Here is a 12,728-nt window from a genome sequence, read left to right as displayed (position 1 = left end):
TTTTGGGTAATATGGACATTTTAACAATATTAATTCTTCTAATCCATGACCACAGAATATCTTTCCATTTATTTGTGTCATTTTCAGTTCTTTCAACAATGTCTTACAGTTTTCAGTGTACAGATATTTCACCTCCTTGGTTAAATTTATTCCTAAGTATTTTATTCTTTTTGATGCTATTGTAAATGGGATTGTTTTCTTAATTTCTCCTTATTAGTGTATAGATATGCAACTGGTTTTTGTATGTTGAGCTCATATCCTGCAACTTTATTAAATTCATCTATTGGTTCTCGGTTTTTTGAGTCATATACCATTGGCAGTTAGAGCCAGGTGATCCAGGGGCCCATCCCTCAGGTGTTGCTGCAAAAGCTGGGACACCAGGCCTTTGTATGAGCTCCTTCCAGAGAGATGCTGGGGATCTGGTTTTATCATTGGAGTGAGCCCATGGGAGAAGGTGGGAGAAGTGCCTATCAGTTCCCCTGGGTTCTGGGGAGAATCTCCGCCAGCTCCTAGATATGTGCTAAGTTAGGAGCTGGACCCTGTGGCAGGAACTTGTAAAGTATGCACTCAAAACCCTTCCAGGGAAAAATTAGGGGATGGTCATTTCTGCCTGCTCCCTGCATGCTGAGCCCTGGAGGGGATAGAACTGGCAAGTGCTCACGTTCCCACAAAGAACTGTTTCTTTGTTTGCTATGGTCCTGTTGGTCTCATGGATGCAAGCCCCACTGGCATTCAGAGCTAGATGTTTTCAGGTGGGAGTCTTAAAATTTGGGGTGCTAGATATGTGGCCCAAACCCTTTACTCCTCAGGGAGAAGCTGGGAATGGGAAGTTCCCTCCCCGTTATAGGGCACTGTATTGAGGGTGGGGTTATGGTTGGAGTGTGTCTCAGCCTTTCTTTCCTACCTGTTTCAACGTGGGTATTACCTCATTTTCCCTAGGTGTAGGGGTTCCTCAGCTAGTTTCTGGATTTCTCTCAGGGAATTTCTCATAATGTAGCTGTACATTTAATGCGTCCAATGGGAGGAGAGAAGTTCAGGAGCCATGTTGCCATCTTGGTCTCTTCCAAGTGTGCTTGCTTTTAATGGGTACTTTGTATTCCGTTCTTTGGATGTATCGTAATTTATTTGACTCACTCTCAATTGGTGAGCACTTGGCAGTATTTTGCTATTACAAATAATGCTGCAAGTCATTTCTCACACTTGAGAATATTTAGCTAGGAAGGAATGTTAGAAATGGAATTTGCAGAGTCATTAGTGGTTTTCCTAGATATTCCCAAATTAATTCTACAGAGGCTGTGCTGATTTATACTCCCGTTAGCAAAATATGTGAGTGCCAATTTGGTAGGCCCTACTTTGCATGGGTCAGGGAGAGTGTATTAAAGGATGAGAAGAAGCTGTCTACATAAAGAAGCAGGGAGGGTAGGGGAATAAACTGTTCCAGGTTGTGCGAGTTGTGTGAGCAAAGGCCAGGAGTGGGGTAAGAGTGTAGCATAGTCAGTGTTCTGAAAGATCAGTGTGTCTAGAGCTACTAATTGGTGACATGTGGCTATTGATTACTTGAAATGTGACCAGTCTGCATTGAGATATGCTGCAAATGTAAAATATACACTGGATTTCAAAGACTTAGTATAAAAAAAAAACATAAAATACCTCATTAATAATTTTTCATATTGCTTTCATGTTGAAATAACAGTTCTGATGTATTGTATTTAAAATATATTATAAAAATAAATAAATAAATAAAATAAAATATATTATTAAAATTAATTTCATCTGTTTCTTTTTACTTTTTTACTGTGGCTGCTGGAAAATTTTAAATACCTAAGTGGCTCTTGCATATATTTCTACTGGAGAGTGCTAGTCTAGAACAGGGACTGGTGAACTATGGGCTGCTGGCCAAATTTGGCTTGCAGCTTGTTTTTATGTGGCTGGAGCACTAAAAATAGTTTTTATATTTTTAAAGAGTTTTACAAAAGAAAAAGTCTAGGAAGAATATGCAACAGAGACAGTATGTGGCCCGCAAAATCTAAAATATTTACTATCTGGCCCTTTACAGAAAAATATTGCCAACCTCTAATTTTGAGTAACTAGCGCACAGTCCAGATCATAAAGGGTCTCGTGGACCATAATAAGAAATGTGGATTTTATTACCAGAGCAATGGGAAGCTAAAGAAGGGCTTTAAGCAGGAGAGTGGTATGAGCAGATTTATGTGTTTAAATGATAACTGTGTGTGTGTGCACACGCACACACACACACATACACACATACACACAATCCTTAAACAGCCCACCCCTGGGACTGATCTGGACTAAAGAGCGTCACATTCTTGCTTTACCAGAAACTGTCACCACAAATGTGTCGAAGGAGTGTGGATGGGGATTTTGCACCAAACAGAGCTCTGCATTGTCATATTGTCACATTATCATGTCTGCGCTGTCCATGGGCCTGGCATTCTCCAAGCTGCAGGCCTTATCTTGGTGACTGTATTTTGGTCCTCCTTCTAAGTGGGTACGGCTCTCTTGGGTAATAGCAAGCGCAAGGAGAACAAGGTGAGCAGAAAGACACCTGAATGACCCCATTCCTTACCAGGAGTGTAAGCTCAATGCAGTTTCAGTCCTTGGCTTCCACTAGGAGTGATGTGCATCCACGTGATTTAAATTAACTCCATTGGCCTGAATAGCTCACAGGGAGAAGCATCCCGTCTATCGTACTCTGAACGTTCACAAACCAGCAGGCCTGGGATTGCCTGCTATTCAAACCTCTCCCTGCTATTTCCCTCTTCAGGTACTACTACCCAGATCTCTTACTAGTACTGGGGTAGTCTGTCTCACCTCTGGGTCCCACAGTATAATGTGCTTCTGATGCTGAAATGAGCCTTCATTGAATTATTATGTCATTATCTTATAGAGAGAGGTGTGGTATTGTACACGGTTCTAGGGGGCTGGACAGGTTACTGCTGTAATAAACAAGTCCAAAAATCATTAGTGACTAGACACAGTGGATTATGTATTACTCCCCACACAGCCCACTCTAGATTGGAAGGCTCCTGGGAGGTGAGCAGTGGGAGGGACCTCTCTTCTCTGCATCATTGAAGACCTCAGGCTCCTGCCATCTGCTGGCTCCACCCTCCTCCAGAGCCACTCAGTTGGCGAATGGAGAATGAGAAAGTCAGGAAAGCACAAATGCTCTCAACCACCTTGGCCCAGGAGCCACACCTGACACTTTGCTTATATTTTCCTGGCAAATCCTACCCACCTGGAAGAAGATGAGCTAGGGAATATGGTCTTTCTGTGTGCCCGAGAAAGGGAGGACGCGGAAGTGACGGCCCTGAACGCAGCACCACAACCTCATATGGTGCCTGGGCAGCCCTTCCTTCAAGGTAACTCACAAGCGAGGCGGTTTCCTCCAAATGTGTACGCACTGTATTATGCTTCTGACATAAGAGGTTTAGGTCTACCTTCTGTTCTTTAGACACCGCTTAGTTTTGCATTGACATTGCTAGTGCTATACTGGTTTTGTCCTTTTAATTCTGTTTCTCAGTATGAGTCTATTTTCCCTCCGATCATTAGGCCTCCTTACTCCCAAGGTATTACTTGAGTTTGTATGTATGAATACATTTTTATTTTTTTATTTTTAAAGATTTTATTTATTTATTTGAGACAGAGAGAGAGCACAAGCAGGGGGAGCGGCAGAGGGAGAGGGAGAAGCAGACTCCCCGCTGAGCAGAGAGCCCGACGCGGGGATCACGACCCGAGCCTAAGGCAGAGCCTAAGGCAGACGCTTAACGGACTGAGCCACCCAGGCGCCCCTGTATGGATACATTTTTTTAAAAGATTTTATTTGTTTATTTTATTTGAGAGGGAGAGACAGACAGAGCACAGGCATGAGTGGGGGGAGGGGCAAAGGGAGAGGGAGATTGAATCTCGGGCAGACATCGTGTTGAGCACGGAGCCCAACAGTGGGTTCGATCCTACAACCCCGGGACCACGACCTGAGCTGAAACCAAGAGTCAGACGCTAAACCAACTGAGCCACTCAGGTGCCCCCATATGGATACATTTTTTAAAAGTTTTATTTAAGGGGCGCCTGGGTGGCTCAGTTGGTTAAGCGACTGCCTTCGGCTCAGGTCATGATCCCGGAGTCCCGGGATCGAGTCCCGCATCGGGCTCCCTGCTCGGCGGGGAGTCTGCTTCTCCCTCTGACCCTCCTCCCTCTCATGCTCTCTGTCTCTCATTCTCTCTGTCTCAAATAAATAAATAAAATCTTTAAAAAAAATAAAATAAAAATGTATTCATTTTATTTAAGTAATCTGAGCACCCAACATGGGGCTCCAAGTCAGGACCCCGAGATCAAGAGTCACAGGCTTTTCCAACTGAGCCAGCCAGGCGCCCCAAAGCTGTGGAGAAATGATGGGACTTTCCATCCACTGGGTGGCCGAGTTGGGAGTCACATGTGTGCCTGACCTCCAGCCTGCACTCTGAGCCGTCACGTCATGCAACATCCTTTCTGGACCAGGCTGGGGGTAACTGTCTCTTCTATCTTCATTTCTGTGTATCCCTCCCTCCTTCATTGCAAAGCTGCTCATGGACCTTTCTTCAGATATTTCCTCCCCTCCCACGTCTGGGGCTCTGGAGTTCACTTGCATATGGGAGATACTGATTCCTATGGTAGTGCTATAAAAAATAAAATGGGAGAACAATCAGAATTAAACTAAGATGCAGTTTTAAGTATAGTTTCATGAGATTAGAGAAATAAGAATGGAAGATCTTGACAAAGACATCTCAGAGAATCCTAAAGAGTCCTTTTCTTGTTTGGGATGTGCAGAAAAGACAGTTTTCGGAAACTGCTATGCGTAGTCAGTCAATACACACTTGCTTTGGAATTTACTTTAAATGTGTATTTGCTTTGTGTCAAGTCCTGCTTTTTCATCTGTTTTAAGAACACAGGTCTATGTAGCTGCTGCATTGAAATAAGGATCTTACTAGCCAACCTGGTGACTTTCTGGCACATTGTAAACCCAACTAACCATCTGAGGGTGTGGCGACTTGCTTGGATACACCAAGATTTCCTCACTCATAGAAATAATGAAAATCCCGGAGATCATTAACCCACACAACCGAAAATAGTGTACTGGAGAAAATACTTGGAAGTCTCTAGTAGCTACAACTTAGAATTTCTGGGTTGATATGTGCTGCATTCTGTGTCTGGATTGTTTTTTTGTTTCTTTGCTCTTTAGGGCCTCTTACCATTCTGTACTTGTCTCTCTCTAGGTTTGACTTGTGCAGATTCGGGCCCGCATTCCGGGATGGTTTGTTCTCGGGACCAGACCTGACCAGAAGTTGACCTCATGAGCACATCAGCCCCTCCCGCTGCCATGCTCCTCCGGAGGCTGAGGCGGCTCTCCTGGGGCAGCACCGCCGTCCAGCTCTTGATCCTAACGGTGGTGACGTTCGGCTTGCTGGCCCCCCTAGCCTGTCACCGCCTCCTGCACTCTTACTTCTATCTGCGCCATTGGCACCTGAACCAAATGAGTCAAGAGTTCCTGCAGCAAAGTTTGAAAGAGGGCGAAGCTGCCCTCCACTACTTTGAGGAGCTGCCGTCTGCCAATGGCTCGGTGCCCATCGTCTGGCAGGCCACCCCCCGCCCCTGGCTGGTCATCACCATCATCACTGTCGACAGGCAGCCTGGCTTCCACTACGTCTTGCAGGTGGTGTCCCAGTTTCACCGGCTTCTGCAACAATGCGGCCCCCAGTGCGAGGGGCACCAGCTCTTCCTATGCAATGTGGAACGTAGCGTGAGCCACTTCGATGCCAAGCTGCTGTCGAAGTATGTCCCGGTGGCCAACCGCTATGAGGGCACTGAGGATGATTATGGGGATGACCCTTCGACCAACTCGTTTGAGAAAGAGAAGCAGGACTATGTCTATTGCCTGGAGTCCTCCCTGCAGACCTACAACCCAGACTATGTCCTGATGGTGGAAGACGACGCCGTCCCGGAAGAGCAGATCTTCCCGGTCTTGGAGCACCTTCTGCGGGCTCGCTTCTCCGAGCCGCACCTCAGAGATGCCCTTTATCTGAAGCTCTATCATCCCGAGAGGCTCCAGCACTACATCAACCCAGAGCCCATGCGGATCCTGGAGTGGGTCGGCGTGGGCATGTTGCTGGGGCCCTTGCTAACCTGGCTATACGTGCGGTTTGCCAGCCGTCCAGGGTTCAGCTGGCCCGTCATGCTCTTCTTCTCCCTGTATAGCATGGGCCTGGTGGAACTGGTGGGCCGGCACTATTTCCTGGAACTGCGGCGGCTGAGTCCTTCCCTGTACAGCGTGGTCCCTGCCTCTCAGTGTTGCACCCCCGCCATGCTCTTCCCTGCCCCTGCGGCCCGCCGGACCCTCACCTACCTGTCTCAGGTGTACTGCCACAAGGGCTTCGGCAAGGACATGGCACTCTACTCACTGTTGAGGGCCAAGGGGGAGCGGGCCTACGTGGTGGAGCCCAACCTCGTGAAGCACATCGGGCTCTTCTCCAGCCTCCGGTACAACTTTCATCCCAGTCTGCTCTAGAGTGCCAAGAAATGCCTTTCTGAACTTGGCCGCTTCTCGGTGATTGCGATACCGAGCTCTTTATTTCGACATGGTTGCTTGCAGTTATTTCATTGTTTCATGCTGTTAGGGATCTAGGCACTGAGACAGCTGAGAACGTACACGTCAAGAACCTTGGCTTTCGTAACTCTGGCAGGAGTGGATGTTCGCCCCGAGGCGGGACCCCTCTCCCTCCACACAGCCACACTGCCTCATGGAGTCTGACCCGCCCGCCCAGGGGCCATTTAAATACCAGTTGTATTCTGCAGTCGCGTCAGCTCTGCTTTGTGATCGAGCTTGTGACTGCCAGAGATATTGTGCACAAAGATAATGACCGTTTTAGGATTTTAAGGGTAGGATTTGGTGAAAGGCGAGATCCTTTCGAAGGGATTTCTTTCTCACTGGGCATGAGAATGGATGTATGTCTAGAACATATGTCCAAAGAGGCAGGACCATATTGGCAGGTTCCATTTGTTTCTTTGACCTGGTGTAGTAAAAGCCGTTGGCAGTGCCTGACGACTTGGCGGCAGGTGATCTTGCTTCTGTTACGTGGTGTTTCTTTCCCATGCATCTGTAGCGTACTGATGGTCAGTATTGTTGTGAGAACTTTAAGGCACAGCAAGATCTGGAAGCGCCTTCTGGATCATCAAGGTCAGACTGCTTATGTTCAGTAGTGATTTCGTATTGAACGTTTCTATCATATTCTGATTCTTTGAAAATTGGACATTGAAGAATGATGTAAACTGGGTGAGCTCTTTACTAATAGCATATCCTTTTCCCTAACTTTGCTGGCTAACCGTTCAACCTCATTTTTTTTTTCCTTCTGGGTATCATGATGTTAGAGAAGCAAAAGCGTAGACTGTGAAGTCGGAAGGGCCTGAGTTTTTATTTCAGATCTCTGCCATGTCCTAGTGATGTGCACTTGGGCAAGTCATGACCACTCTGAGTCTCTGTTTTTTCACGTGTAAAATGGGGATGGCCATACCTACCTTTGAAAGTTGCCTTGAGGATCAAGTGACAGAACGTATGCAAAACACCCAGCAAGTGCATATAACACTCAAGTGTATTTTGGATAAAGATATTAGAGATACTGCTTGAAGTGTGTAGTAGGGCCCTAGGGCTCCCACCTGGGGGCGGGTAGCCATTCTGGACCAAACTCCTAGAATAAAGGCTGGCTTGTTGTTGTGTTGAAGGAGATGTAGCTCAGCTTTCACCTGGCGCTGCCTCCAGCCAAGACAAAAATAATGGTTCGTTCGAACCGGAAATGATCTGAGACTGGTCTTGAGCTTATTCCAAGACCTGCGTCTGAAAACTACTCTCCTCCGAAGTTACACTTAAATGTCCCCTGACGATACTTACCAAGCCAGAGGCCAGTAAGTCCCCTCGTGAAGGTGGATGTCGACATCGGAGTTCAAGCGTTGACGGGTCGTTTCATTTGCTTTTGAAATTTCCAGTGAGCTTCCATCTGGAGATCCCCTGGAGAGCACTGAGACAGGACCTGGGAGTTCCACACCATGCTTTGCAGATGGACAAACTGAGGCCAAGGGAGGTGAAACCGCTTCCCCGGGGTCACTCAGCTGGACAGCAGCGGACTTCCAGCTCCGGCACTTTTCTCTTAAGCACATTCATTTTCTAAATATCCATGCCGTCAGCATCTCTTTTGTAGAACCTGATTGTAACCTGGGCGGAACAATGTCTCTGTAAGCTCCCATGGTAGAAACTCATTGTCCTGTAGGTCTTGGGGAACCAACAGGTCTACGTGTGTGTTGTGTTGTTCTCGTGAGACGTCATGTGTCGCTCAGGAATGTCCGGAGTGAGCGGAGCTTCTGGATGACTTGTCAGGATGTTCAGATTCCACTGCTTCATTCATCCCCTCCCCATCCCTGGCTCATCCCATGTTCGCGAACAGAAGCACCCCTGGCCTGCACCTCTAAATTAGAGTCTGTTGCATTAACGATTGGATCTCCTCGGGAATGTTTTTTGCCCAGCAACAGGAAAGTTACATCTAAGCTAGCTAAGCAGAAGATAGGGAATCATTGCTGGTTTATATTTCTGCTCTTTCGGATTCAGTTGTCTACCGCATGCAGATATCTCCTCCCTTGACTCCTTCATTCTGGACGGCTAAAGCCATCTTTGCCTTGTCTAATTTCCTATGTATCCACTAAGATGCCTTCCCCCGTCGATCTTAACTAGAGCCTACTGTCTTTGGACATTTTCTGCAGAGGCAGGCTCAGTTCTGCTGTCTTATCCTCACCCTCTTCTAGATCTCCGTCCCTTTTGTCCCTCATTCCTAGAGTCCAGTTTTTGTGTGCTGTCCTTGGTTAAGACAGCTGGCAGCTTTACACCAAAGCTGAAGTCTCGTTTAATCCTAAGCAAGGGGGCTAGAGGAGAACTAAAGGACATAGGTCACCAGGAGGGTGAAGGTCTCTAACAGAACCTGCTCACCCTTCAGGGTTTAAATAATTGTCAGGCCTAAGAAGCTCCCTGTTGTGACTGGGTATATTTGCATAGACGTATCAGTTCAAATTAGAACACCTGTTCCACTGAGGCATCCTGAGAAGACTTTTGTCATTCTCTCTCATTCCTTTTTTTTTTTTTAAGATTTTATTTATTTATTTGACAGAGGGAGACACAGTGAGAGAGGGAACACAAGCAGGGGGAGTGGGAGAGGGAGAAGCAGGCCTCCCACTGAGCAGGGAGCCTGACGTGGGGCTCGATCCCAGGACCCTGGGACCACGACCTGAGCTGAAGGCAGACACTCAACGACTGAGCCACCCAGGCGCCCCTCTCTCTCATTTCTGTGGATGGACTTTTCTAATGTGAATAGTATCAAAACTAACACACACACACACACACACACACACACACACACACCCCATTTTGGAGTCCCAAGGTAGCCATTCACAATTATGGGCTGTTGGCTTAAAAATTCATAACTGATTTTGTTGTATTTCTTAAGTGGAAACATTTGAATTGTGCATTCCTTTTTATTGTTGTTTAAAGAAAAAAGGGTGACAATGCAACTGTGCAACTGAAGAATACAAATCGGATTAATATGATGATAGGATTAATCTAATTTACCTTGGATACACTCCTTATTTGGTAGAACTTATTTATTTGGTAACTTAAATTTGGGTAGAGAGGCATTCTAATTGGAGTTGATTGCTGTGGGATTTTTATATACACTACGAAACATTGTGAGCTACAGTAGTACACAATATGAAGTTGGCTAATTTTAAGTCACATGAACCACCTGGATATTTTTATCCCAACTACAGTGAATTTGCTGAGAAATGCTCATTAACTGGCACGGGGTTTGTTTTTGTTTTTAGGTTGGATTTTATTTGGAAAACCTTTGGGGGCTATGTCAAAGATGATTGATAATGTAATTAAAAAGTACTTAATGTATTAGAACTGCAGTGGAAATGTACTGTGGCTTCCAGCTCTCTCCAGGACTTGGGTTGTAGCATTGTCATGAGTCATCACTCTTAAGAATGGGTATTTTTGGCTTAGAACTTAACAGATTTTCTTGATTTTTTTCCCTAATGCCCTACACAGAAATGTGAGTGAATGAACTGATTCAAAAGAGGCAGCTCTACTAATAATCTGGGGTAAAAGCAGATGAAAATCCAAAGCCAAATGATGAATTTATCCAAAAGAAACACAGAACAGATGGTGTACGTATGTAGGAATGGGGTAGCTTTAAGATGTCCGAGAGATGGAAGAGGAAGACAAAGATGTAGAGTGAAGCAGAGGATCTCACATTTGTCACGTTTCTGTGTGTCCCAAACTCCGTATGTAATCAATTCTTTTTTTTTTAAGATTTTATTTTTAAGTACTCTCTACACCCAACATGGGGCTCAAACTCACAACCCCAAGATCAAGAGTCGTATGGTCCACTGAGCCAGCCAGGCGCCCCTGTAATAAATTCTTCCTGTGTGTCCCACTGTCATGAAATCTTTATAGGACCAGCCTATGGAGAATGCATAGGAACTAAATAATGAATAGTCAGTGTTCTAGATAAATAGTTCATTACTTTGCTAGGACCTGGCTTCCTACTGCATTTAGAATAAAATTCAGCCCCCCTACATTCCCTTCCAGGCCAGGTGGAATCTTGCCCCTGCAAATTGTCTGACTTATGTCTTATTACCACTCCCATCCTTGTTCTCCAGGCTCTAACCATGCCAGCTTGCGTTCACTTGCTTAGACTTGCTGCACTGATTCTTACTGCAAGGCCTTTGCGTGGCCATCCTCTCTATCTGGAACACTTTTCCTTTGGCTGAATCTTTCCTATAATCTAGGCCTCAACTTAATTTTAATCCTTCCCAATAGACTTCCCATCCTCTCTAAAGCAGTCGTCCCCCTTCCCGACCCCCAGGCCCATCTATCACTTACCCAGTTTGATTCTCTTCAAAGCTCTTGTCATGACTGAAATTCCCTTATTATCTTGGGATATTTCCCCCTCCTTCTCTCCCCACAGGATATAAACTTCCCAATATCTGGACTCTTCTTTTTCATTTATGCTGTATGCCCTGGAACAATACCTGACACACAGTAGGAAATGAATGAATGAAAGAGGAAGGAAGGAAGGAAAGAAAGGCAAGCAGGAAGGAAGGGAAGAAAAGAAAAAGAAGGGTAGAAAGGGTAGAGGGGTCCACAGTGGAACTGCCTATGGAAAAGAGAAATACTAGTAGAAGAGAAAAGGGACTAGGGAGGAAAATTTAGGAGAGACAGAGTAGAGTCCAGGTAGTGAGGGTTGGTTATGATGTACAATTCTGACTCCACTGAAAAGCTTTTTACATGCATTCCAGGCAGAGGGAATGACAAGCACGAAAAGGAACTTTTGACACCAACCACACAGCTGCTTTTTTGGGTTGTTATGGTTTTATTTCTAGTGTGTGCATTGGGAGTTGTGGGGGCAGGGAGGGTCCTGTGTGTTACTGTCAGGCAAAGGCTGGGATTTTCCCTTTGGGCTGCAATCTTCCTGGTGCTGCCTGTGGGAATCATCTAGATATGAACAGCACGCATGGTGGGTCCACGGCCTCTTCTAGGACTTTTAGGCCAAGAGGCTGGAAAGAGAGTGACAGAACAATCCCCACACTGTACCAGTGAACTCAGGTTATAGGGGTGAGTGGCTCTGGGTGGTAGCAGTGGTCTTTGGCAAAACATTATATGATTTAACACAAACCAAGAATAGAGACGTAAAGCTTCCCAGAGACGAGACGTGAGGAACAGGCCACTCTTAGAGGATCGTTTTTCTGATACATGGCTTTTGGGTTATTTTATGTTCTGTTAGCATGGCTTTGTTTATTTTTTTTTTTTTAAGATTTTATTTATTTATTTGACAGAGAGAGAGACACAGCGAGAGAGGGAACACAAGCAGGGGGAGTGGGAGAGGGAGAAGCAGGCTCCCCGCCGAGCAGGGATCCCGATGCGGGGCTCAATCCCAGGATCCTGGGATCATGACCTGAGCTGAAGGCAGACCCTTAACCGACTGAGCCACCCAGGCACCCCTACAGGCCCATACTTCAGAAACACAAGTCAACTAGTCTGTGTAGATTTCTTTCTTGCACCATGTTTGAGCAATTCCTCTTGTCCTTCTCAACCATACTTTGCCAGCCCTAATATATCCAGAATCCATAGCCAGCTAGGGTTCACCAAATGAAGGTTGGCTTCCATCTAGCTCCTCCTGCAATGGAGTTTATGATAAAGGAGGCAGGGTCCCTGGAATCTACACGTGGAGTGCTCTCCTTTTGAACAAGAAGAGGAAAAATCATCTAAATTTTAAAAGTTATTAAAAAAAATAATGGTGTCTATCACATTCATAATCATAGTTCATGTATTATTCTGCAAGGAATTACATCAAGCAAAGTAATCATATGTAAATCTAAATATAGTGTTTTATCTCCATCTTAAAAAATGCCTAAATCACATTAGCAATATTCATTCAGATGACTCAAGTTGTTTTCTCATTTTAAAATGTTTTCCCAGTTTTACTGAGAAATAATTGACATATATCACTGTATAAGTTTAAGGCATACAGCATGCTGGTTTGATTTACATATATTATGAAATGATTACCATGATAGGTTCAGCTAACATCCATCTTGTCATATAGGTACAATAAAAAGAAAAAACAAGAAAAAAACTA

At 45.3% G+C, this 12,728-nt stretch overlaps 1 protein-coding gene across 3 annotated transcripts in view; it reads left to right on the top strand.

The window, feature by feature from the left end:
* The window catches only part of PGAP4 (post-GPI attachment to proteins GalNAc transferase 4), a 23,704-nt gene extending 10,976 nt beyond the window's left edge, over positions 1 to 12,728 (top strand). For all 3 annotated transcript variants that reach the window (XM_031031388.2, XM_081803282.1, XM_081803281.1), the window contains exon 2: positions 5,271 to 12,728. In XM_031031388.2, the coding sequence (XP_030887248.1) occupies positions 5,348 to 6,559 (1,212 nt within the window). In that variant the 5' untranslated portion in view covers positions 5,271 to 5,347 and the 3' untranslated portion in view covers positions 6,560 to 12,728. The remainder of the gene's footprint in view (positions 1 to 5,270) is intronic.

This window comes from Leptonychotes weddellii, chromosome 14, assembly GCF_054177405.1.
Source record: "Leptonychotes weddellii isolate Sample4059 chromosome 14, ASM5417740v2, whole genome shotgun sequence".
NCBI lineage: Eukaryota > Metazoa > Chordata > Mammalia > Carnivora > Phocidae > Leptonychotes > Leptonychotes weddellii.
The sequence above is the reverse complement of the archived record's forward strand: the minus strand, read 5'-3'. Positions and strand labels throughout refer to the sequence as shown.